This window comes from Patella vulgata, chromosome 9 (assembly GCF_932274485.2).
Source record: "Patella vulgata chromosome 9, xgPatVulg1.2, whole genome shotgun sequence".
Taxonomy (NCBI): domain Eukaryota; kingdom Metazoa; phylum Mollusca; class Gastropoda; family Patellidae; genus Patella; species Patella vulgata.
This window is the reverse complement of record NC_065887.2, coordinates 43803416-43830498: the sequence shown is the minus strand read 5'-3', so window position 1 is coordinate 43830498 and position 27083 is coordinate 43803416. Positions and strand designations below refer to the sequence as shown.

The window sequence follows — 27083 nt, the reverse complement described above, 5'->3', positions numbered from 1 at the left end:
AACGAAACAACTCACCTTATGATCATCTATCATATTTCTAATATTTGCTGCTTCTTTCTTCAAACCAGCTTCAACAAGACCATTTGTCAATCTCTCTCCGGTGGCCATTAAATCCTTCAACTTTCTCTCCTGACCAATCACATCAGCTTTTAGTTGTTTCAAGTCCTTCAAATCTTTGGAATCTTTTGCAGGATTTTTTCCAAAGCCTTTGTCATTGATGCTCTTAAGCTGATCAGTGAGTTGTGGATATTGTGACGTCAATCTTTCGTTCACATCATCAAAGGTACGTTTATTTTTCACGATGGATGACAATCTATCCATGTGTTTGCTACATTCACGGGAAACATCCTTGTATTTAGCTTCCATTGATTCAATCTCGTCGTCAAGGATACCAGCTTCCGTCTCCTCGTCAATGGTTGGCATGAAGGGCAGTGATTTACGATATGTTTCTAACTCTCGTTCAAAACACTGAAAAGATAACAAAATAGGATTAAGGGGTTAAAGGTAGGATTAATAAAAGAAATGGGGTATAATGTTCACTTGGCACAAACTAGTTCATTTCGGGACTAACATATGGTTTAATTTTATTTCAATAATTTGCTTGCATGTAGGGGTCTTTAGCAGTGGGAGGAAACCAGAAGACCTGGAGAAAACCCAAGAGGTTAGATAGGTGAACCTACTCCTTGTCATATACAAGCGGCTAAACGAAACCACATCCCTTGACTCAATGACAGGCCTTATTATCTAACACACACACACACACATTAACCAGTCGGACAACCAACCACACAGGATTAACAAAGGCAATGGCCTGATACTAAGAATAAGTTTACGTACCTGAGCATGGTCCGTGAAATTATCAGCCAGTTTTGATGTGTGTTGAATATCTTCTTCCTTACTTTTAACTTCTTCATAGAAATCCTGGCAAATACACAATAACAATATAATATTTAACTTGTAGAACTCCCGTCCGTCTACTTCAACTAGATGATGGTCAACTCTGATGTAGTACCATCTCTTGTAGAACTCGTTAAGAGATCCACCAGACAATTGGTACAGTTTTGTGCAGTGAACGAATGGTTGATAAAAAGAATAATCTGTTCTAATCAACATTTCTTCGAATACAAGAAGTGTGTGAGTTTGTGCCACCATTGCTCCGATTCTGATCAAGAATCGAGTGCTTACCATGGCTCCCATTCTGATCAAAAGTCGGTATTCACCATGGCTCGATTCTGATCAAGAGTCGAGTGGCCACCATGGCTCCCATTCTGATCAAGAGTCTAGTGTTCACCATGGTTCGTATTCTGATCAAGAGTTGAGTACCCACCATAGGTAAAAGAAGATAAAGTTTATTACTATACCTTAAAAGCATGGAACTGATCCTCTATATTTGTATTACTAGACTGTAAATCTTGCGTGGTCTCGATGGCAGTATCCAACCAGTGATCTAATTTCTCCATCTGGCCGTAAAATTCCTCCAGATTATCGCACATCGAATCCATTTTCTCCACACGATTTATTACTTCACTTGAAGCCTGGATAATCAAGACATATATTTCACTCAACACAACTAGAGGTATTTGGGACTAACATATGATAAAACGTTTGTTTAGGGTGCTCGAGCAGGAAATTTGGGACCCTAGACCACTATTTACCACTATTAACTTCTGAAAGTATATCCAGACACTGATACAGCATGTTATTGTGGGGGCTTATCCAAGACCACATTAAAACTAAAACTTTGCATTTACAGTAGTCCCTGACAGTCTATCTACATCTACTGGATATAAACAGTAGTCCCCAACCGTCTATCTGGGTCTGATGGATATAAACAGTAGTCCCCAACCATCTATCTGGGTCTGATGGATATAAACAGTAGTCCCCAACCGTCTATCTGGGTCTGATGGATATAAACAGTAGTCCCCAACCGTCTATCTGGGTCTGATGGATATAAACAGTTAACTTACAGAATCAAGTCGAACTTTAAGATCAGATGTATTATATTTAAGTTTTTTATATTGTTGACCTCCGTCTGTCAGTTTTTTATCCTGGTTGTTCTCGACTAAATCTTCCGATTGTTTCACAGCAGATCGTAATGCTGGTTCTTTTTCTTTTAAATTCTTTTGAATCATCTACAAAATATAACAAATCGGTTTTTTTACCATAGAAAAAACTAACATAATAATAATAATATAGCAAGCTATTGCAGGTAATTCCAAGTTGTTGGATGACATTTTGTTAGAGTATATTGGGTAATACATTTCAATCCGTTGTGAAAGGTGAATTATAAAAGATATATATCAGTCCCATCAAAGATATGATGTGAAATATGTTAATATTCACCATCCTCTACAATCTAGTCAGTGTCGTCGCCTAATGTTTAACGTTCTACTGCTCTGCTCCTGACTGGGCTAATGAAGACGGGCATACCCCATACAGTGTGCTATGAGGGAAATTTTGCCCAGACAGTGGCACTACGGCCTACTCTTATATTGAATTCCAACTGTCAAGGGATCTTTTACGTGCACGCCAATGTGTACACAGGACCTCGGTTTTTGTCTCATCCAAACGACTATATGTTGTCCCTTGCCAAGCTCTCTGTTCTGTACCACTGACAAGGGGGAAACACGACGGAAAATCTGGATGAACTTTCTCAATCCAATGCAGGGATCTACTACTGTTGGTATTTGTTTCTGTTTTGAATACATATTAGAATGAATTAATAATGTGTCAAAATGATCAGTGGATTTAACATAAGACCTACACAGAGTTACTTACCTTAGTTCCTTTTGTTTGTTCTTTCAATTTTCCAAGACGTTCGCTTGGTCGTCCTTGACAACCAAGGAGTTTTTCAACCTCGGTCAACCAATCTGAATTTTCTTTCACATCAACAAGAGATTTGACAACATCTTCTTCTGACATCAGAATAACATTTCCTGTCTCGGGATCTAGTTTAACCTTTGAACTCATAGTCAGCAGACCATTGGCTAATCCATCCCTCAGTGACATCTTCATATCGTTAGGGGCAACAAAAGTAGTAGATCTGGGATTGACCTTACCAGAATCGATCAAATCTTTTAGGGTTGTAGTTATATCCACAAATTTCACGGGATCAACGACTGGATTAATAAGGCCGTCTGCTATGGCTTGTTCTATGGTCATGGATTTTCCAGTTTTATCACTGATGACCTTTCCAGAAGAAGGGTCAAACTTGCCACGGTCCATGAATGCACCGAGACTGGTCACACCTCGAGCTTCGTTATCCACGAAATAAACGTAATTAGGATTCCACAAACCTTTTTCTTGGGCTTTATCGATGGCAATGGCTTCTCCTGTTTTGGGATCGATATATTTTCCTTTTTTGGAATCTAGTGTTTTTGATTGGATGGCATCTTGTAGAGAGAGACGTTGAAATGCCATGAAGAGAGCCATCCCACATTCAGGTTCAATCTTCTCGTTTTTAATGGCGGTTTGTAGCGTGTTGATTTCGGTTTGTGTCTCATCTGCATAAGCTACAAGAGGGATGTTCAACAACCCAGCAGACACGGCTTCTTCGATGTTGAGTATTTCTTTAGACGAAGGAATCTTGATGCCTTTTATTTTGGTATCCATGACTTTACGTAGAACAGAGAGCGTCTCTGCGTGTTCCGCTACCGACTGAGGGTTGATGTGGGCGAGGATCTGACTTGTGTTGATGGCTTCACTGACAGATAACTCTTCTCCTGTGGCTGACTTCACGATTTTACCCGACACTAAATTACAACGCCCAGATTCTATGGCAGTACTAAGACTCATGATTCTTTGAGAGGGAACATCATAAAAAAAGGTTGTATCAGGGTCGATGATGTTCTGGGAAACGGCAGCTTGTAGGGAAAGGGTGTGGCCTGTCGCAGTGTCAACAACCAATCCGGTTTCAGGATCAAACTTCCCGCTATCTATCAACTGACCAACGCTTGCTTCTTGATACGTCTTTAAGATCTTCTGTAGAACAGATGGCTCAATCAAACCACGAGCAGTAGCTTCTTCAATTGGTAGAATTTCTCCATCCAGTGTATCAAACTCAGCTTTAGCAAAATTGATGATTCCTCTTTCAAAGGCATCTTCTATGCTGATTTCTTCTTTAGTCAACGGATCTTTGATGCACTTGATCTTGGAATCAACCTGCTCTTTGATCTTATAAAACAGAAGCTCGTTAGGATCTTTCTGTTTCAACATCCCGTCCACAGAATCACAACCATTCGATATGGACACGTCAACACCAGAAGGAATGAATCTCTGTTTACGGATCTGAAGTTGTTGTATAGATATTGTGTTCTCATCCTCTTTATCTTTACTGGGGTCGAATAATCTCCCTTTAATGAGGCCCAGTTTAAAGGCTTCTGCTATTGTCATGCTTTCTCCCGTCAGTGGGTTACGATAAAGTCCGTTAACCTGATCAATGATTCCATCTTGGATAGCACGTTTTAACGAGAGTTCCTCCCCACTATTTGGATCTGTGACAGATGATATGACGTATTTCAGATCCATCATTTCAACCGACGTGAAGGTGCCCTTCTCGTCTGGATCAGTGAAATACGACGGATCAGCGATCAGATATCCAGCTTTGATGGCATCCAATAGAGACATCTCCTCTCCAGTGATTGGATTTCTAAAGATTCCACGTTTTAGGTCAATCAGACCCGTTGCGATGGCTTCTTTCACGCTGATCAACTCCCCTGTTCGTGGGTCGATGACACCCGATATACCAAAGATTCTATAGTCCATCTGGTTCTGTAAGGAGAAACTATCTTCAGAAACTCCGTTCATCATCGGATCACGGAATTCAATCAGAATGTAACCTTTATTGATGGCTTCTGGGATGGTAATGGAGTAGTCTGTGTCGGGATTATTGTACGTACCATTGGCTTGATCTAAAACCCTGTTGGACAGGGCCTGGAACACAGATAGCTTCTCTTTATTCCTAGGATCAATAACGCCAACGATGACAAATGTTTTGCTTTCTTCGGAATATTCAGTTGTTTCTGAGAACAGGTCGTCAGTTCTTACCCCTTGTTTGACTTGGCGTTTTCGTCTAGGTGGAGCTACAGGTTTTTTTGGTTTATGGCGTTCGTGAATGTAGAGACTGGATCGAACACGAGTTATTTTGGTTTCTTTGGAAGAGGCATCTATATCTACCATTGGTAGGGCACTGAAACATATAATATATTATTCACTATGGTAATAAGAAAAGATGGGGAGGTGGAAGGGAGCAGGGAAGTAACATCCACTCAACACAAACTTCGGTCATTTCAGACTAACATGAGATGAGGTACATTCTTTTTTTAATAATTCAATTGTGCATTGGGGTCTTCAGCAGTGGAGGAAATTTGAGGAGTTGGAGACCACACGACGACCATGCCACGTGACCCAATTACAGACCTTAAGTTCTAAAACACATGCATTAGACCGCTCGCCTACCACAGCTCATTAACAACAGAACAGAGATAAATGGGATTTAACGGCCACCCGACACAAACTAGGTCTTTTCAGGAGTAACATATGGTTCAATTTTTTACTTTAATTATTCGCTTGCGTGTAGTGTACTTTAGCTGTGGGAGGAAACCAGAGTACACGGATAAAACCCACCAGGTTAAACAGGCAACCCTACTTCTTTTCACTTACAAGTGGGGAATCGAAACTATGCCACTTGACTCAATAAAATATCCTATGACCTAAAGCGCACCAATTCGTCCACACCCGGCCAAACACTGACGCCACCCCCTAAACAGAAGAGTCTGTCGGTATAACGTCAATTATCGTCAAAATGCCATTACAGAAGTCTGTCGGTATAATGTTACCATTACAGAAGAGTCGGTCAGTATAATGTTACAATTACAGAAGAGTCTGTCGGTATAATGTTACCATTACAGACGAGTGTCAGTATAATGTTACCATTACAGATATAAATAATACAATCTACCGTTCAAAATAGGCTTTGGAAGTAAAGGTAGATGGAGTCTGGAGATCTCGAACTACTAAGTTTTCTTCTTCTATTTTCCTGGCTAAATCACCTTTATATGATTTAATATAGGCTAACAGATCCTGAAAAATATCAATTATATCATGGTAGAAGATTTAGTCTTCTTGTTTTGGCACATTTCCCAGTACTTAACACGAAATTGGTTGACCGATTGAGAAATATACTTGTAGTAACACACATTTTATATCATCCTAAAGAATTGTGTCCTGCCATTACTGGTGATTACAAGGCAAATATCTGCCGTTACTGGTGAATACAGGGCAGATATCAGCCGTTAGTGGTGAATACAAGGCGGATATCTGCCATAACTGGTAAATACAGGGCCAATATCAGCTGTTACTGGTGAATACAGGGCAGATATCAGTCGTAACTGGTGAATACAAGGCCGTTATATCTGCCGTTACTGGTGAATACAGGGACGATATCAGCCGTTACTGGTGAATACAGGGCTATTACATGTATCTGTCATTACTGGTGAATACAGGGCCGATATCTGAACAATAATTAACTTACAGTATATTGTCGGAAGACATGTCCTGTTCCCTGCCATTTTTGTACATTACCATTTTTCAAAATCTTTATTCCTAGAAAAGAGAAACATCCATTAACATCCTATCTACTTCCATCATTTTCAGACTAACATATCATTGTTAGAAATAATTACAAACATTTCTTCGTCAAATAACAAAGATGGCTTTCTTAATCTCCATTTTATAAAGTATCGGCCAGTCATTTGAGGTCAACTTCAGGAAATAGGGTCAATAATCATAATTTCCTTCTAATATTAATAGGCTTCAAATAAATGGGTTTACTATGGGGCTGTTTTCACCAACCATGTCTATATTTAGCTTTATGCGTGTTATTAGTGTGGCAGGATATGCCGAGTAACTTACCTGGTTTAACCTGTGTCAGTATTTTACGTATCGACGTCATCTGGGATTTAAACGTATTATAATCAACATCTTCTCCTTTTACACGTAAAACTTGTATAGAATCATTGGTCAATTTTAAAAAGACAGCTTTTTGATTGGCTGATAAACCTTGGAACTATGTAATAGAAAAGCAGACATCTTATATAGTTGCTATCCCAATAATAACGTCATTAATAAAATAATTAAACAGTTTTAAAAATTCAAAAATTGCTATTTAGTTAATTATTATTTACTTTAGTGTAGCGCTAACAAAATATGGAATAGAACAAGATTTTAACAGTCTTAACACAACACTTTACTCATTTTAAGACATCTTTATTTCTGCGTTGTGATCAATTCTAGTCTGACTGAACTGTCGGGGTTGTTTTACGTGTAGATCATTCCATCCGATGGGCTAGACACACTTTATTTGTCTTTTTTTTTGCAGGTGCCACCCCTGTCAACTGAAGAAAGGTTCTTCTTGGGCCATCCCAAGACTTGAACTCCCTGGCTAATTGAATCGACCACCACAGAGCCTCCAAAAATGACTGTCTACCCATTAAAAATATAAATGTTCTTACCTCCCTTGATTGTGTTTCTTTTGATATAATTGTCATAAAGTGCATCAGTTGTAATCTAAGACGTTTTAAACTTGTATCCCAGTGTACAACTAACTGTTCCCGTAATCTATCAAATATACATGTATATACAATATCTAAAGAAAGACGATATGCAATGATTTCAAATATAAAGGGATGAAGTAATAATTGTATTATCAAACAGACTGTATTATTAATTAGGTTGTATTATTAAATAGGCTGGATTATCAAATAAAGCTGTATCATTAGACTGTATCATTAATTAGGCTGGATTATCAATTAGGCTGGATTATTTAGTAGGCTGTATTAATAATTAGGCTGTGTTATTAATTAGGCTGTGTTATTAATTGGGCTGTGTTATCAATTGGGCTGTATTATCAATTGGGCTGTATTATCAATAAGGCTGTATTATTTATTAGCCTGTATTATCAATTAGGCTGTATTATTTATAAGGTTGTATTATCAATTAGGTTGTAAGCCTATTATTAGGCTGTGTTATTTATAAGGCTGTATTATTAGCCTATATTATTAATAAGACTGTACTATTAATTAGTATATTTTAGTATTAGTTAATAAGACTGTATTATTAATTAGTATATTTTAGTTAATAGTGGTTGACTTACTTCTCCGCTTGTAGAAAGGATTTAGGATCAGGAGGTGGTATTGTTAAAATTATGGCCGGTACATCTCCTTCTTTACCAGACTCAGTCTTCACCTAAAATATTCACAGGATTGATCACTGTCTTAATCCCCAAATAAATAAATGACACTCATTAATTAATAAATTATTAAACTCCCAGTCAAGAAAATCTGCTAATGAACACCTACTTCAATTAGAAGTACATTTATTGTGTTCCAAAAGATGGACAAACCCATTTCAAAAGTCTCAATAGCAGAGGATAACAAAAACTTACTTTCCACTTTTCCGCATCAGAAATATCTAAAACTGTACAAGCTTCATTTCTCTCTAGACTAATCTGTTGATATAAAAACAATATCATAAATATTACTCTCTAGACAGAACCCCATCAAACAGTAACATAAAAATATTAAAAATAAAAACTATTTTCAGAAGTCATCCAATTTCCTTAGAATTTTATTTTCTACGGTTACCAACAATGGAGTCTTGATCAAACTACATGCATGGTGTTTAGTAAAGACAGTTTCAATACCAGTCGAACTGTGTCTTTGTCGCACAAAATTATCGTGTTTATTAGCTTGAAGAATTTTCAAGATTAATTCACCATCTTTTCATTCTGTTTGATTGGACTAATACGCACCTCCTGATGTTTGTAATCAACCAATGATCTGGCTTTAACTGGATAGGATGGTAATTCTTTACGAAAATATATCGGATATATTTTTTGGGCAGTTTCTCGTAATCTGTCTACTCTTCCTTGATAGTCCAACAATCGGGTCGTCATGAACTGAAAAAAAACAAAAAAACAAATTGTCATGTTCATTTGATTCCAATACACCAAATCACAAAAAATATATAACTATCAGAAACTAATAATTAAAGCTGTGTAGCTTCATTGAAGGATATTGAATTCCTTGCAAAGTACAATATTGGGAAAGTTGAATTGGAAAAAATGGTTCAATTTACAAAAATATGATGCATTTGTCAACATTTGTCAACATTTGTTATCCTCTGTAGGTGATATTAAAGGGGATTGGTTAAAACTTACACGAAAATGGTTGATCATAACTTCAGGATCTTTGGTAATGACAGGTTTTCTGATGGTTTCTGAGTTTAACCAGAGTATGTATGTCTCCATATCTTCGTCTAGATGGCGTATATCATGATGATACTAAAATAGAATAATATAATCACTTTATCATCTCTAATTTAGTTTTGATGTAACAACTGGGCTAACAAAGACGAACATACATCAAGCAGTGTGCTATGAAGGAAATATTACTCGAACAGTGGCATTCCAACTACTAATTCCAACCATAACAGGTTCATTTACAAAGTCAACATGGGACCTCAATTTTTAATCTCATTGGAAGGACTAGAGACCGTTTCTTGCCAGGTCCTTTGAACCAGCATCACTGACAAGGGGAAACCAAGGTGTATAATTGTGAGGAAATGAATGACATGTTTATAGCGTTATTTACCTGATTAAATTCAGCAGCGTTTTTAACGTGAGTATTTAAACATTGTGTCAGGTCTGATATCCACATCCATCCTTTCTTGATATCATACGCACAATCCTGTAACATGTAAATATATACATACAATCCTGTAACATGTAAACATATACGCACAATCCTGTAACATGTATAGGTGTTTAAATAAAGATATTACATTATAACAGATCTATATTTATATTATGGGTTTCCAAACAATATTTCAGACTGAGAGTTTAATAATAACGTACCCTGGCCATTCTCGACGAAGATTCCACTTCTTCATCTCTATAAACACTTTCAAATACAGGTTTTCTCTCGGTCAGATATAAAGATCGCTCTTCAAATTGATTCTGAACATTCTGATTAAATAAACATAATTATTTATAAAGGTAGGCAGACATAGTATCATCTTCTTTCAACCCTTTCATTATGTGATATCATACACTACTTATAATAATGTAAGACCTGGTGACCAGTGTATGTGATATCATACACTGCTTATAATAATGTAAGACCTAGTGACCAGTGTATGAGATATTATACACTACTTATAATAATGTAAGACCTAGTGACCAGTGTATGAGATAACATACACTACTTATAATAATGTAAGACCTAGTGACCAGTGTATGAGATATACACTACTTATAATAATGTAAGACCTGGTGACCAGTGTATGTGATATCATACACTGCTTATAATAATGTAAGACCTAGTGACCAGTGTATGAGATATCATACACTACTTATAATAATGTAAGACCTGGTGACCAGTGTATGAGATATCATACACTACTTATAATAATGTAAGACCTAGTGACCAGTGTATGAGATATCATACACTACTTATAATAATGTAAGACCTAGTGACCAGTGTATGTGATATCATACATTAATTATAATAATGTAAGACCTAGTGACCAGTGTATGAGATATCATACAATACACTACTTATAATAATGTAAGACCTGGTGACCAGTGTATGAGATATCATACACTACTTATAATAATGTAAGACCTAGTGACCAGTGTATGTGATATTATACACTACATGTACTTATAATAATGTAAGACCTAGTGACCAGTCTATATCTAATTATTAAACTACAATAACAATAGACATAGGAAACTTGTGACCAGAGAGAGAGAGAGAGAGAGAGAAAGAGAAATGGGGTTTTACATCCACTCGACACAAACTAGGTCATTTCGGGACTAACATATAGTTTTTAATTTTATTTCAATAATTCGCTTGCGAGTAGGGGTCACCTACAACCATGGATTAGAAACCACGCCAGTTGACTCAATGACAGGCCTTATGGTACAGCGTGCGTGTGCTAACCATTCGGCTACCCAACCCCCCTTGTGACCATAGTGATGTTGACCAGTAAAAATTCCAATGGCGATCAACTTTACTGGTGACAACTAAACTAAGAAGTAGCTTCAATCATTGGGTAAGAGAATGGATGGGATGATGAGAACTCCAAACTCAAGAATTGTTTATGTGCAAGAATTGCTTATCTTACCTGAAAGAGATTTTCAATTTCCGTAATATATAAAATAGTTTCTAAACATCTCTTCTTCTGCCATGTCAAATCCTACAACATTATAACAGTTTGTTATAAACATATTATAACAGTTATTATAAACATATTATTATAACACTTATTATAAACATATTATTCTAACAGTTATTATAAACATATTATTATAACAGTTATTATAAACATATTATTATAACAGTTATTATAAACATATTATTATAACAGTTATTATAAACATATTATTATAACAGTTATTATAAACATATAACATTTATTATAAACATATTATTCTATAACTACATGCAAATACAAGCAAATATCATTGAATACAGACATTGAATAACCTATGGTTGTATTCAATGGCTTGTACACGTACTATTTTTGTCCAGAATGACGTCACTTTCCGAATTACGTCAAACAGTAATGACGTCAACACTAGCAACCACAATTTTTGTAAAAAAAGAAAAAAGGGGGGAACCTATCATAAATTTTAATGTTATTGGTGATTTTTTCTTTTTGATAATCTGGATAGTACAGTATATTTTGAGATTAACATGTAGTTATAGAATAAAAACAGAACTCAATGATTACATTATAGTCAAATTCTACATGATTACATTATAGTCAAAGTCTACTTGATTACATTTTAGTCAAAGTCTACATGATTACATTATAGTCAAAGTCTACATGATTACATTATACAGACAATACTTACTTCAACTAAATTATAATCACTCTCAGCTAGTTCATAATCCTTTGTATGTCCCTGAAATATTGAACAATGGTGTACATGTATAACACCACAATTTAGAAGACTCCCTAGGTCAGTGGTATAACTAGGGCGAGAGAACAGTGAAGGACTACTCTCCCTTAGGCACATTTTTATTTGAACTTTGCAATTAAAATCGAATCTCGATATTTATATTGGAAGAATTTTTCTAACTCATGTTACTTTATTCAATTATTTTGATTTTAAAAACAATAAAATGAATCATATATAAAATTATTCGGTATGTCACATACATTGTAGTTCCATTGCATGTATGTGCTTGTTCTCCCCAACTATAGAGCCTGGCTACATCCCTTTTTTAGAGCCTGGCTACATCCCTGCTCTAGAACCTGGCCACACCCACCCCTCAATATCCAATGTTAGTACACTGAAATAAGTTATCTGTGCAGGTTTGCTTTTCAACTTTTATAAATAATACAATGAAACTGAATATTAATATCTTGTGGAAATCAGGCAATAAACAAAAATATTAACGATAACTTACTCGAGTTTTTTTAATATCTTTTAATTTAGTTTTAATTTCTTTAACATGTTGTCTGTCTTGTAGAACATCGTCTATACCCTGACATACGGCTATATAATTCTTCTCATAACTTGTGTCACATAGTTTCCTCTGAAAAATACAAACACCAGAGAATAAAATATAGCTAGGGTCTTCCAGGTTAAAATATAACTCACACTTAATCCATGTATCTGGGTTTAATCAGACTGAAGATTTCACTGAATGTTTGTTATATGTCCATTTATTTGATGTGAAGATAATCTGTCTTGGTTGAAAATTTTATGCCCAGCATTGAGATAACAGATTTTACGTTCCACTATAGAAACATTACACCTATTAGAGCAAACAAACCAATTTCCAATTAATGTTTTGAAACAAGATTTTAACATTACAGAGCTTGCCCCGTCATTAATGATTTGAAATGAGATTGAAATTACAGAGCTTGCCCCATCATTTATTGTACAGAGCTTGCACCATCAATAATGGAAATAACAGAGGAACACAATTATTTATTTATTTACCAAATTCTATTGGTACACTTATGTTGGTCACTGTAAAGTGTTTAATTGCCTGCAATGTTGAGTTATATGTGATTTAAACAAACATTATGCAAGAGCTAAATCTGCCTATTGCAGGTCTTTCTTTAGGCTTGAAATCTTTTCTAAATTATTAATTAGACATTAATTAACTGATCCAGGCCATAATCTCGCTTGCATCAGATTTTTCCAATATTAAATAGATTAGAAATGTTCAGCTATATTTTGATTTAATTCAAAAATGGAACAACCAGTACCGTGGTTGAAATTATTGCACACGTTTTGTCAAAACTTCAAAAGGCTAATATCTTCATTTTACAATATCTATTTGTTTTATAGCAAGAAGGGCTAGCTCTTTATCTAAATCTTACATAATGTATCTTTAACATGATTTTCAACTTTCACTGTGTTATACTTTTAGTTCGGGGAGTCAAGGAGGCTGACAGGAAACGTGTTATTCTACAAGAAAGTTAGGCACCAAACAAGACAAAGGGAGTGCACAATGACATAGTGACGCTTTAGAGAGAATAAATTTAATTTCCAAGGTAGCACACTCTAAATCAATCAATATAAGTTAAAAACAAATAAAAACCATGTAATGATTGCATGACAAGATCTCATCAATTAAATATATTAACAATCGATGGTCTGTATCTACATGTAGCATGGGCTTTCGTTGATATAAACAATATTAATAGCTTTCATACAACTCTGTTTCTAACACAAGCTACAATTTTATAGATACACAATTACTGAGTTTAATACTAAGCGACGTTTCAATGTTTCTGCGATGCAGAGTTATAATCTTATTGGATTGTTATTTTTGGTGCATAATTTGTATAATATTTATCTACTATTCACATATCTGTATCATTTGCTTGATAAAGACGAGATTATCCTTGTAAACTCAGAAATTGTGCATCCTTAAAATTGTACCTTGTGTTAATATGTTCAATTACTAAATGCCAATCAAAGAACTCTGTTATGTTATAACAGTATATGACATTAAAACAGCATGGGGTCTGACCAACTGTATGTTATTAGGGGAACATACAGAAAACTGAATATCAGTGGCGAAATGGTGCTGGAAGTCAAATTTCTGTGAATATGTAAGTCAGATTTCATGTACGGTACATGTAAGTCAGATTTCATGTACAGTACATGTAAGTCAGATTTCAGTGTACGGTACATGTACATGTAAGTCAGATTTCAGTTTTCCCACTTGTTAAGAAGACCATTGATCATTGACTTAATTTTAACTCCTAATGTTTATTGGATGTTTGGTTATTTGTTATTATGATCTCTGGTAAATACAAATATATGATGAATAGGAAAACTGTCAACATTTGCTGTCCTCTGCTGAAGATTAAACAAACAAGCGAGGAAATTATCTACCACTGATGTTTTGGTTGTTTTTTTTCTACAGTTTAAATAAATCAATCTAAAGTTAAATTAACGCGAGTAAAATTAGATATTGTTCGAAAAATGCCCCGAATCCTTGAGGGTCATAAATCAACATTTACTAGATATACAAGAATATAAAAATCCTAACAATGTTTTAAACCATGGCTCGTCGACCCTGAAAAACCTGTTTCAATAACAGATCTCCATCTTTTATACTGGATAAATAGAGGCTGTCTACATCTCATTCATTGTCATACTGTCACCATAAATGATCTTTGACATCTTTCGTTTCTCGACTACCATATATTAATTTATTTATCCAAGCGTAGCATGAATATTTAATTGACCTTACAAACAGACAGGTCAGACATTTACGCTTGACCTTTCAACCAATTAAAATGATATCTTCATACATGTATGTATATATAGTATATATTTTATATATCACATTTACAAGGTTAATATCACAATTCAACAATTTGTTTGTCCTTCATATATACTATGAAATATTTTACACAGGTGTGAGCTGGAAGGTGAGAGGAGCTGGGGAGAAGGTGCAGATTGACATCCCTGTAGCATCATATGAGTTCTGCTTGGCAAGGTGAATGATGACAATGGTGTCACGCCAATGACCTTGGAATAAGAGAGAATTCTGCGAGGGTGATGGTATCATCATTTTAATATTACATGATCTTTATTCGATTCTGTACCCAGGTAAAAAAGATTATTAACCTGTAGGCTTTATCTACAGGTACATGTACATGTACACAGAATGTAAGAGAACACCTTTTAATTTACACCTGTCAGATTAATTTACAAATTTTTCTCATGTTTGTCATTTACCTGTATAAAGGTGCATTATTGTTGCTTAGGTGTAACAATATACAGCTATTATATCTAAATTAGGTATTGTATTTTTAATGTAAAAGATATGGTTTGTAAGACTTTGGTCATTCTGGGAGTAAAATATCGTCATAGTATGGTTATGGTTATGTGTGCAAGTTTGGAGGAGAATTTTGCCAAGGCTGCATACACCTTTACCGATCAAATTCCATATGTCAAGGAATCTTTTAATCTGAACACAACCAGAAATAAATACTCTTCTCATTATAAAGTAGCTAGGTCATAAACTGACAGACATCATAGAGTTTAAACAGTGTTACTGATGGTAGATAATCGCTAAGGATTGAAAACCTCTCCCTCAAACTTTACCCCAAGGAAGATTTGATTCAATGTTAAAGATAGCTTCCTCTTTAAATCATATTATTATCATGGTCTATTTCCTGCTGTGATGTAATATAATATTGTTTTGTCTATTGTACAATACACCTGTATAATACCTGTATTCACCTGTATAAAACCTGACTCACTTCAACAACAATAAACGACAAAACAACATCCATTCATAAAATATCAATGGAAGGTAAATCTGACAAAAACTAAATGTTGGATATTGAAACATGTATTTTTAGTAGTGTATTTAATATTTAAAGAATAAACCGATGTTAAACACATTGTTAACATGTACTTAATTTTATTTCCTTTATAAAAACAAGACTCAATATAACAGTCAATCAGCTCGTTAAACAGGTAGACTAAAGGTAAAACAGACTCAATATAACAGTCAATCGGCTCGTTAAACAGGTAGACAAAAGGTAAAACAAGACTCAATATACTCAATATAACAGTCAACCAGCTCATTAAACAGGTAGGTAAAACAAGACTCAATATAACAGTCAATCAGCTTGTTAAACAGGTCGACAAAAGGTAAAACGAGACTCAATGTAACAGTAAATCAGCTTGTTAAACAGGTGGACAAAAGGTAAAACAAGACTCAGTATAACAGTCAATCAGCTTGTTAAACAAGTAGACAAAAGGTAAAACAAGTAGATGTGATGAAATGAAATGGGGTTGAACGTCCTACACCAACTGGACTAACGAAGACAATTATATGCTATGGGGGACATTTTGCCTTGACAGTGGTGTTTCAACACACTCTTTATCAAGGTCAATATGTACACAGTACCTTGGTTTTTCATTCCACCGTTTCCTTCCTGGACCTTCGTCCTGCACCACCAACAAGGGGAAACAAAGCTATAAAATCTTGGCCAACACCTAGATTAATCCTGGGACCTCCTGTTCATTGAGGCACCATGGTCTGCAGTGGTTAGGATATTATTAAAACAAAAAGATAGTGATCTATAATATAGGTACAGTAATATATTATGTAACCTGTGATGTGATATAGATTTACTACAAATGTTATGTGATATTAATTATGAATATAAAACATGACTAATATATAAATGTATAATTCTCCTCATCACCATCTGTTGTTGGGTATCAGCTTACACAATCTAACATCATAAATTATCAATAACAAACTATTTACATTCAGAACCTGCGACTTATTGTACGTAGATATATTGGTATAAATATATGATATGTTTTACATATAGGTACATTGATATAAACATGTAATATAGATTACTACAATGATATAAATGTTTATATGATAACTCTTAGCAAACATTACCATGTAACACAGAAATGTTTAAATTCACACCATCGTTATAAACAAACACAACATTCAATGTAATCAAATGTAACACCACGATAAAAATAAACCAGGTTAAACAACGGCAGATGAGGCAATGAAACATCCTACATTCACAATGGTCTCATACACAAGACACAATACAGGACATGTAATATACGCAGGACACATTACAGGATATGTATCATACAAAGGATATGTATCATACACAGGACATGTATCATACACAGGACATGTTTCATACACAGGACATGTTTCATACACAGGACATGTATCATACACAGGACATGTTTCATACACAGGACATGTATCATACACAGGACATGTATCATACACAGGACATGTTTCATACACAGGACATGTTTCATACACAGGACATGTATCATACACAGGACATGTATCATACACAGGACATGTTACAGGACATGTTTCATACACAGGACACAATACAGTATAATATAATTACTTGATAATGAATAGTGAGGCCAAGTCAAAACATTCTCCATATTCCATAGAATGAGGACCTGTGTATTTCAACATCAATTAACATCAGTAGTAATAACTGTAGCTAGTCTTCTGTCAGTAATAAGATGTAGCTAGTCTTCTGTCAGTAATAATAACAGTAGCTAGTCTTCTGTCAGTGACAATAACAGTAGCTAGTCTTCTGTCAGTAATAATAACAGTAGCTAGTCTTCTGTCAGTGACAATAACAGTAGCTAGTCTTCTGTCAGTAATAGAAAATTAACCAACTGAATAGTTTTGACCAGATTTGGATGGTAAAATTCACCACTGCGCAAAGGGTACAGTCCTTATCATTGAATATTAAAGTGAGAACTTTCAAAAGGAAGGAAAATAAAATAAAAGGAAGTATTAATAATATATATATCATCAGATCAACCGTATACATCATCAACCAGATCAACCATATATATATCATCAACCAGATCAACCGTATATATATCATCAGAACAAGTGAATGGTGTTAATGAAACGACTGGATATGCTTTCTGATACCCGTCTTATTTATCACATAAATTCTGTGAGATATCCCATTTGTTCTATCTCTTTATAAGGTAATCTTCCTTCTTGCCCTACTTTATAACTATCAGTGCAAACTACATTTAACAGAGGAACACATGATAATCTCTTGCTAAATAAAACAAACTTCTACATTGCTCACCTCAATATATATTTAAATCAACTTTTAAAAGGAATGTCGTGAATTTAAATCCTTGTACGGTTTATATTTGTATTCAACAGGCGCTGTGTTACACAACAAAACAATACCCATGATATAAACATAGCAGGGAAGTATTAGTTGGGAGTTCGCAACTTTTACAATACTCTTACAAACTGTCTGTCGTCATCAAACAGTATATTTAACTGAAGAATGATGAGCGTGACAATGACAATGATGAACAACCTGCACAATTTTAATGAAGATGCACGAAAATGGCAATAAAATGTAATTAATTACTACAGTCGTGATATTACAAAAATAAAGGTTGCCAGTCAACAAAACATGCCCACCAGCCATGTTATTTTAAAATAAAGGTTTGCCACGCAACAAAACATGCCCACCAGCCATGTTATTTAAAAATTAAGGTTGCCAGTCAACAAACATGCCCACCATCCATGTTATTTAAAAATAAAGGTTTGCCAGTCAACAAAAAATGCCCACCATCCATGTTATTTTAAAATGACGGTTTACCATGCAACCAATCATGCCCACCAGTCATATGAAATGAATTTGATATAAGAGTAGGCCTTAGTGCCGCTGTCGGGGCAAAATTTCCCTCAAAGCACACTGTATGGCGTATGCCCGTCTTCATTATCGCAGTTCGAAGAAGAACAGTAGGACGTTTCATTTCATTTCATATAAATGTCAACAACTGTTAATAGGTGATGACCAACTGTTAATGATTGAATATTTGGAAGAATGGTTGTTTATAGTGAATATAGCAATAAATGACTCATTCCTACCTACATGTACTGGTACATGTAAGAGATAGCATACATTTATATGATAAGTTGTTGTATGGAGTTTTACATTGATAATAAAACTGATATAAATAAATAACCAGTTTAACTCAAATCCTTGACAGATTTATAACACCCTCAATATATCATTATATAAAACCTATTGTTTACAATGTCGGGGGATAATTCTCTCCACAGCAGATTCGTTCATCCTTATGTCTTAATATGTGTTACGTTTCTTTATAGATTTCGTTTTCTGGTTTTGGTCCATGTTAGTGCGGCATGACAAGGTAGTCCCGTGTTTGATCCCTGCGACGGCTCAGAAAGTTTATCGGGATTTTCCGGCGTGATTCCCCCTTGTCAGTGGTGAAGGACAAATAGCCTGGTTAGGGACAATGTATAATTGTTCGGATGAAAAAAAAAAAAGAGGTCCCATGTACACATTGCATGCATGTAAAGAGAGAGAGAGAAATGGGGTTTAACGTCCAGTTGACACAAACTAGGTCATTTCGGGACTAACATGGTTTAATTTTATTTCAATAATTCGCTTGCGTGGAGGGGTCTTTAGCAGTGGGAGGAAATCGGAGGACCCGGAGAAAACCCACGAGGTTGGACAGGCGACCCTACTCCTTGTCACGTACAACCAGGAATTCGAAACCACGCCAGTTGACTCAATGACAGGCTTTATGATACAGCATGCACGTGCTAACCATTCGGCCATGCATGTAAAAGATCCCTTGACAAAATGAAATGAAATGTGGTTTTATGGCACGTCCGCACCAACCGTCAGCACCTATCGGGCCAGAGAGAGAGAGAAAAAAAAAAAAAGGGGTTGGCTTTAACATCCACTCAACACAAACCAGGTCATTTCGGGACAAACAGATGGTTCAATTTTATTTCAATAATTCAATTGCGCGTACGGGTCTTAGCAGTGTGAAGAAACCAGAGGGCCCAGTGAAAATCCGTGAGGTTAGACATGGTAACCCTATTCCTTGTCTGGTGGTGTAAACAGGGCGTAGGTGTAATTCAGAAGGGAGTACATATAGGTGTTGATGAGAGATGAAGCCTCGTTCCCTAATCTTGTGTTAGAATCAATTGGTGAACAGATTCCAATGGACTATAAACAAATTGTGTGAAAGTAGTTTATGAATGAAAAAGACCAGTTTCCATAGTCTGTATTATCTCGGATCACAATCGCAGCCATTATGGTCACTGACTGGCTGGCTAGTGACAGCTTTATCACTGCACAGTGTAGTGGATGTTTACAGCTAGCTCCTGCATCCTGCATCCATTCACTAGATTTAATAGTGCATTGTGTGTGAAATAGCTTTATTTAACGTCCGCTTCCATCGAAGTGATATCGCAGACAATGATAGTACATTTGTACTATTGTTATTTATAGCTTGCAATGTTCATGTGTTATGTTACTTGTGTGTGTGACCTGTAGGGGGGGGGGATCTATTCATGTGGGGTTTGTGACCTTCACTTACTGTTTTTATTGTTAAAACAATACATTCTGTCCAATGCAAGGTATATATGTTCACCTAAGACATACAAGAATCTCTGTAAGACTTTTGACACTGTATATACACGAATTGATTGTTATTTTCTCATTCACTTTGTGGTAGTCAAAGTGGTGAAACATGTTATAAAATAGATTGTAATGATTGAGGCCAAAATGTTATGAGGAGTATTTCAAAAATTAAATATTTATCATGTTTCAAATTCCAGAGTTTTAATGTTGAAGTTTAAAATATTTGGTTGTATGAAAGTTGGTGAAAGTGTTGAACAGTGAGTGAAGCTATTTGATCTACTAGACCTATAATATAAGTGGTCAAAAAAAGTCCATCCCTGGTCCCATGATAGGCTACACCGTATACATATGTCAATATAGACTACACTGATTTATAACAGGTAAATATAGGTCAATATTACATAGTAGTACCTTTACTGTGCACTATAACTCCTTACAGTACACACTAATAATTCATTGGATAATTCCATTTCCTCATCAATCAAGGACGACGTGTTTGGAAAGAGGACAATTAAATGAACAGAAACCAAATACATTTGGTTTACGATGTGTGGTAAAACTCGATACACGACTTTTAAAAATGGTGTCGTCTGATTATCAAGACACCTGGTTGTACCTCACAGGTAAATCGGTGAGATCAAAGAAAGATTAATTAAAACAGAACTTACCTTTTTGGTTTTAATCTCTGTGACACAATGCTCGAGTGCCGAGGCGTCTCTTCGGGACCCCATTTTAACCTAAAACACAAAATGTAGTCGGCAGTCAGTCATACTATCATCTTTCTAAATTTTATCGAAGGGTCACCTGGTGAGCATGCGCAAATGACATATTTAATCTGTTTCCCCATCACTGACAAGGTAGAGCGAGTTTATAAAATTGAAAGTAGAGACTTGTTTGTTTAGTATTGGTCATACACTCTGACATTCCGTGCAATTGGTGCAAATGAGTTTTTTTTTTATATATCAATCAATTTTGATGATTCGTCACCTGCATTATATATAATCAAGTTTTATCAAGTCAGATTTTTCGTTTTAGGTTTTTTTTTTCAATTTTAGTTTTTATCGTAAACCACAGCTGATATATATAAAAATGTAAATTTGAATGAAAAATAAAAAATAAAGACTGATCGCAAGACGTGATGTTGCGTTTATTTATTCAGTAAATCTAATGATCCCCCCTCCCTCCCTTGAATGTTTTTAATTATTCAGTCACTTTGGGGATAATACTGAATGTAGATTCAGTTCGAGGGTGAAAATAGAACTACGTCTAGTCATTCGGATAATATGCCCCCCCCCCCCCAAAAAAAAAGAGAGAGAGAGAAATGAGGTTTAACGTCCACTCGCACACACTAGGTCATTTCGGGACTAACACATAGTTACATAGTTCAATTTTATTTCAATAATTCGCTTGCGCGTAGGGATCTTTAGCAGTGGGAGGAAACCGGAGGACCCGGAGAGATTGGACAGACGACTCCACTCCTTGTCACCGTACGTACAACCGGGGAATCGAAACCACACCAGTTTACTCAATGACAGACCGTATGATACAGCGCGCACGTGCTAACCATTCAGCTATCCAACCGTGTTCAAATTGGTAGTGCCCTTGACAGATACATTGACATTGGAAGAGACGTCAGTGCACTCCCATGTTTATTATGTAGTCTTAAATTTATGAGAATTTCCTTGGTTTTGTCGCTCAATGTACAAATGATGTTCATCTCGGTGAAAGGTGAGAATGCGATCAAAGTGCCGTCAGAGAAATATCAAAAAAGTTCCCGCGAAATACGCCATCCATCAGAAAGGGGGGAAATTGGATCTTTTTAAAACCCGTTAGAGGAGGTTGTAAGTGGGTTTTATTTTATATCAGAGTTTAACACCTTGATAGATTAAGAGATTAGTAAATGATCAACAGGTGGATTAGGTTACCTGGTAACATGAACATGAAGGTGGGGAGGACTATTTTTATATCTTTCACTATGATTACTATAAACAAGGAAAGACAAGGCTTGTGATTGGGTCCACTATGTGTACAATACTAGAGAGGAGAATCATGCCCAGCAGGCAGTGGCGTATCCGCAAACCCTTCGTCAAATTCCAGCTGTAAAGAATTCTCTTATGTAATTGTCTGATAGCACGGCAGACTAGAATGCCCCAGGTTTTGCACCCAGACGTAGGTCCAGTCGAATCTTGTTATTTTACAAGCCCCGTTCCAACTTGTCAGGGGTATATAGTGCTTTTGCGGCTGACAACAAAAATATGTCAAGTTGTTTGGATGGGACGAAAAACGGAGGAGCGCACAGTGGCTTGTGCTTACATCAACGCCAGAGCTATACTGCCAAGAAATAAAACATATTCATTAAATGCAGCACAATGTTTGAGGTAGGTTCATGCCCAGACAGGTACCATTAGTAATGGTTAGTCTATATGACGCAGCCATATAAACTTAATCTTAGATTAATCACAGGTAAATTAATCATGATGAACCAGACTCTAATCAATAACTGGTCATATATCATATGACTTAATATACCAATATACCACACCTATGATGTCATATTTATCATGATAACTAACCGGGCTGATAGTAATATACCACACCTATTAATTTATCTCTTTTAATCTCGTATTGATGTTTTAATTATTTTAATTGTAGATAATTACCTCACTAAAACATTACTAATAGATTTGGAGGTGAATGATTTAAACGTATTGAGTGAGGACGGGCATACACAATGTAGTGTGATATGGAGGAAATTTCGTGGTTCCGCCTTTTGGAATTCAAACTGCCAGGGTTTTTTTTGTTTAAGACTCTGCGTATGTAGAACTGGGGTAGGATGGACCCCGGTAGTCTAGTGGTAGGGAACTAGGATAGGGTAGGGTGGACCCCGGTAGTCTAGTGGTAGGGAACTGGGTAAGGGTGGGCCCCGGTAGTCTAGTGGTAGGGAACTGGGGTAGGGTGAGACCTGGTAGTCTAGTGGTAGGGAACTGGGGTAGTGTGAGCCCTGGTAGTATAGGAGTAGGGAACTGGGGTAGGGAATATAGCCCCCGGTAGTCTAGTGGTAGGGAACTAGGGTAGGGTGGGCCCCGGTAGTCTAGTGGTAGGGAGCTGGGGTAGGGAATATAGCCCCCGGTAGTTTGGTGGTAGGGAACTAGGGTAGGGTGGGCCCTGGTAGTATTGTGGTAGGGAACTGGGGTAGGGAATTGGCGCGAATCCCAACGTGGGTTTAGATGAACTTTCACCTGTCAGGGTTGGCACATGCTGGGTCTGGCAAGGAAATGGGCCTACTCCTGCGAAACGGACCCAAAATCGAGGTGCACCCATGTACATATTGGCTTGCACGTAAAAGAACCCCAGACAGTTGAATGGAATGGACGAGGAGTTGGCAGAAAAGCTGTAATCTGCTCAAAACTCTTCTACCGCACATTGGACAGATATAATAATTAACACGTTTCTCCAGGAGTCTAATCCATTTATAGCCAATCTATACCCCCTACCCCTTGATACCTATATATACCTCTATCAAGCTATGACGTGAGATATATAATAACAATGTACAGGTAAATAGTAACTCGACCTTTACCTGTGTATATACGTATAAAAGGTATAGGGCGGTCACATCAAAGAGTAAATAACTAACGGTGGACATTATAAAAAACCTACTCCACCTCTTTTCTTACCAGATCCTTGCCACATCTATTTATAACCAAGATAAATACAAGTTTTACAGAATAAATCTTAAACACATAGAAATGGTACAAGTAAGGCTCATGTCCCCCAGCCTCAACCCAAAAATAAATAGATGACACTCGTTGATAACTTACACATCTATCAATTTGTGAAACATCTAGAGATCAAACTGATTATCTCTGTTTTGTCCAGGCAGAAAATGTCCGTTACCGAACTCAGTATTAGTAATGCCATTCACTAACAAACATCAAGGCAGAGTTTGAACAGTCTACCTCAACATATAGGCATAATTTGAACAGTGTACTTCAGCTGGAAGTATTGTATTCCAAAATGGATGACGGACAGAAACAAAAGTATAAACAACATAAACAAGCCAGTATCACATATAAGTATTGGACACAATATTTTGATGAGCCTCTCTTTAAACTGACTGAATTTAAACTGGGAGAATATATACCAGGATGGTTTTATACCACTAGACCATCCACCCCACCAGGATGGTTTTATACCAGTACATCATCCACCAGGATGGTTTTATACCAGTACATCATCCACCAGGATGGTTTTATACCAGTAGACCATCCACCCCACCAGGATGGTTTTATACCAGTACATCATCCACCAGGATGGTTTTATACCAGTACATCATCCACCAGGATGGTTTTATACCACTAGACCATCCAACCCCACCAGGATGGTTTTATACCACTAGATCATCCAACCCCACCAAAAAACTAAAAAAGCCTAGTGCCCTCATGTTAGTGACGTAGGACGGATAACCTGGCAAGGTGTCCTGAATACTATTGATAGTAAGGTGTCATGATTACTATTGGTGGTAAGGTAAAGACCAATTGACAATTGGAAATCAAAATAAGGACATAATTTCATTGCTAACACACTGTATGACGTATACTGTCTTCATTAGCCCAGTTGGTGCCGACATCCTTTCATTTCCTAGACTTTAAATTATTGAATTGAAAGAATTTAATTCAGAATAAATCGACCATGTTAAAACTATTTTATCTAGGTTATGAGTAAGAGAGAATATTTCCTCAATATTTAAATAAGCTGATAAAAATCAACAGGTTTAATATTCCGTTGTTACACGTTTTTCTCCTACCAATCAATTTCACAGAAACACGAATATAATAGTTCTACAGCACGAGGAACTGTTGACTGGGTTTAATGGACGTCTGTAAATTATGAAATGCGGAAATCCACCAAGGCAGCAACAACATGTTTCTTTTCGTCAGATCTTAGTGTTTATTGCTCTGAGGAGCCACAGTGGCTAAGTTGGTAACACTCTGGCTCGCTAACCTTGACGTCGCGTGTTCGATCCCTGCATTGCACGAGAAAGTTCATCGGCATTTTCCGGCGTGGTTTCCTCTTGTCAGTGATGCAGGATGGAGGGCCTGACAAGGACAGCTGTCTAGTCGTTCGGATGATACGAAAAAACCGAGGACCTGTGTATACATTGCACGTAAAAGATCCCTTGGCAGTTGGAATTCGATGTAAGAGTAGGTCATAGTGCCGCTGCCCGGGCAAAATTTCCCTCGTAGCACACTGTATGGCGTATGCCCGACAGTAGGATGTTAAACCCCACTTCATTTCATTTATTGCTCTGAACGACTGGACAGTGTTTATAGAACCCGGTAAGCATGTAAAACTTGGTCCTTGTAGAGTTTCTACGGTAATACATGTATAGATGTAAATCAGAATTTGTTATCATTAATCAATTGTTAAATTCTAACAGTTTAAACTCCATAACTTATAATACCCATTATTTATCTCTCTATAACCTAACTTACTCTAAACAAATGTTATTTTTAACTAAGAGGGGTGTGGGCCAAATGGTTAGCGTGTGTGCGCTATATCATAAGGTCTGTCATTGCGTCAACTGGCATCGTTTTGATTCCCAGGTTGTAGGGACGCCTGTCCAACCTCATGGGTTTTCTCCGGGTCCTCCCACTGCTAAAAACCCTTACGTGCACGCGAATCATTGAAATAAAATTGAATTATATGTTAGTCCTGAAATGACCTAGTTTATGTCGAGTGTACGTTAAACCCCATTTTTTCCCCCTCTCTCTTTAACAAAGACTTATTTTTACATATACAGGGACTATTACTGCTCCGACTGGGCTAATGAAGATGGACGGACCAGGACTACATATCCAGGCTTCAGTTGGAAATACAATATGTATGAGTTTATATTTCAAGCACGGACATAATTATGTTTCTGTATGCGTAATCATGTTGCCGTAATTCCATGTTGAATGTCACAGTCTGATACAAGAATGTCCATTGACTAGACTAGTTTAACCAGTACTGTTTAGACTAGTAGTTTAGAATAACCAGTGATAAAGTAAATAGTGGGGTAGATGTGTAAATGTCAACAACAACTTGTAAATACTGTTACATCAAACACTCAGGTATAACACACATGTCTATATTTGGAAAGGGAGAAATGAAATTGGGTTTTCTGCTCCAAGACGGGGTTGGAAAGGAAGGAATGATGGCCTAGTCGTTCGGGTGGTATGAAAAATCTAGGCCCCGTGTATACGTGTTGTGCACGTTAAGAACCCTTGGCAGTTGGAATATGCCAAAGAGTAGGTGGGAATTCCCCCATCGTACAATGAATGATCCAGGTCTATCATCATTATTTCAGTTGACACATAAAATAGGGGTTAAACTTCCACTCAACAAAAACCATGTCAGTTAGGGACTAGCATAAAATAGGGAGAGTGTGAGAGAGAAATGGGGTTTAACTTCCACTCAATAAAAACAACGTCAGTTAGGGACTAGCATATGGTACAATTTTATTTTAATAATTCACCTCTGTGTAAGGGATCTTTAAAATTGGGAGGAAACCTTAGAAAACTCACGAGGTT

General features: G+C 36.5%; 1 protein-coding gene across 1 annotated transcript in view; it reads right to left on the bottom strand.

Moving 5' to 3' along the window:
• The window catches only part of LOC126832637 (microtubule-actin cross-linking factor 1, isoforms 6/7), a 70098-nt gene extending 48826 nt beyond the window's left edge, over positions 1-21272 (bottom strand). The window contains exons 1-19 of the mRNA XM_050563490.2: positions 21177-21272; positions 12480-12608; positions 11921-11971; positions 11188-11259; positions 9914-10024; positions 9651-9746; positions 9218-9340; positions 8810-8956; positions 8444-8506; positions 8153-8244; positions 7512-7617; positions 6913-7066; positions 6533-6603; positions 5960-6081; positions 2779-5188; positions 1968-2132; positions 1362-1535; positions 838-921; positions 16-468 (exon numbers count right to left, since the gene is read on the bottom strand). Of these exons, the coding sequence (XP_050419447.2) occupies positions 16-468; positions 838-921; positions 1362-1535; positions 1968-2132; positions 2779-5188; positions 5960-6081; positions 6533-6603; positions 6913-7066; positions 7512-7617; positions 8153-8244; positions 8444-8506; positions 8810-8956; positions 9218-9340; positions 9651-9746; positions 9914-10024; positions 11188-11259; positions 11921-11971; positions 12480-12608; positions 21177-21239 (4686 nt within the window). The 5' untranslated portion in view covers positions 21240-21272. The remainder of the gene's footprint in view (positions 1-15; positions 469-837; positions 922-1361; positions 1536-1967; positions 2133-2778; positions 5189-5959; positions 6082-6532; positions 6604-6912; positions 7067-7511; positions 7618-8152; positions 8245-8443; positions 8507-8809; positions 8957-9217; positions 9341-9650; positions 9747-9913; positions 10025-11187; positions 11260-11920; positions 11972-12479; positions 12609-21176) is intronic.
• Positions 21273-27083: the final 5811 nt, after the last annotated feature.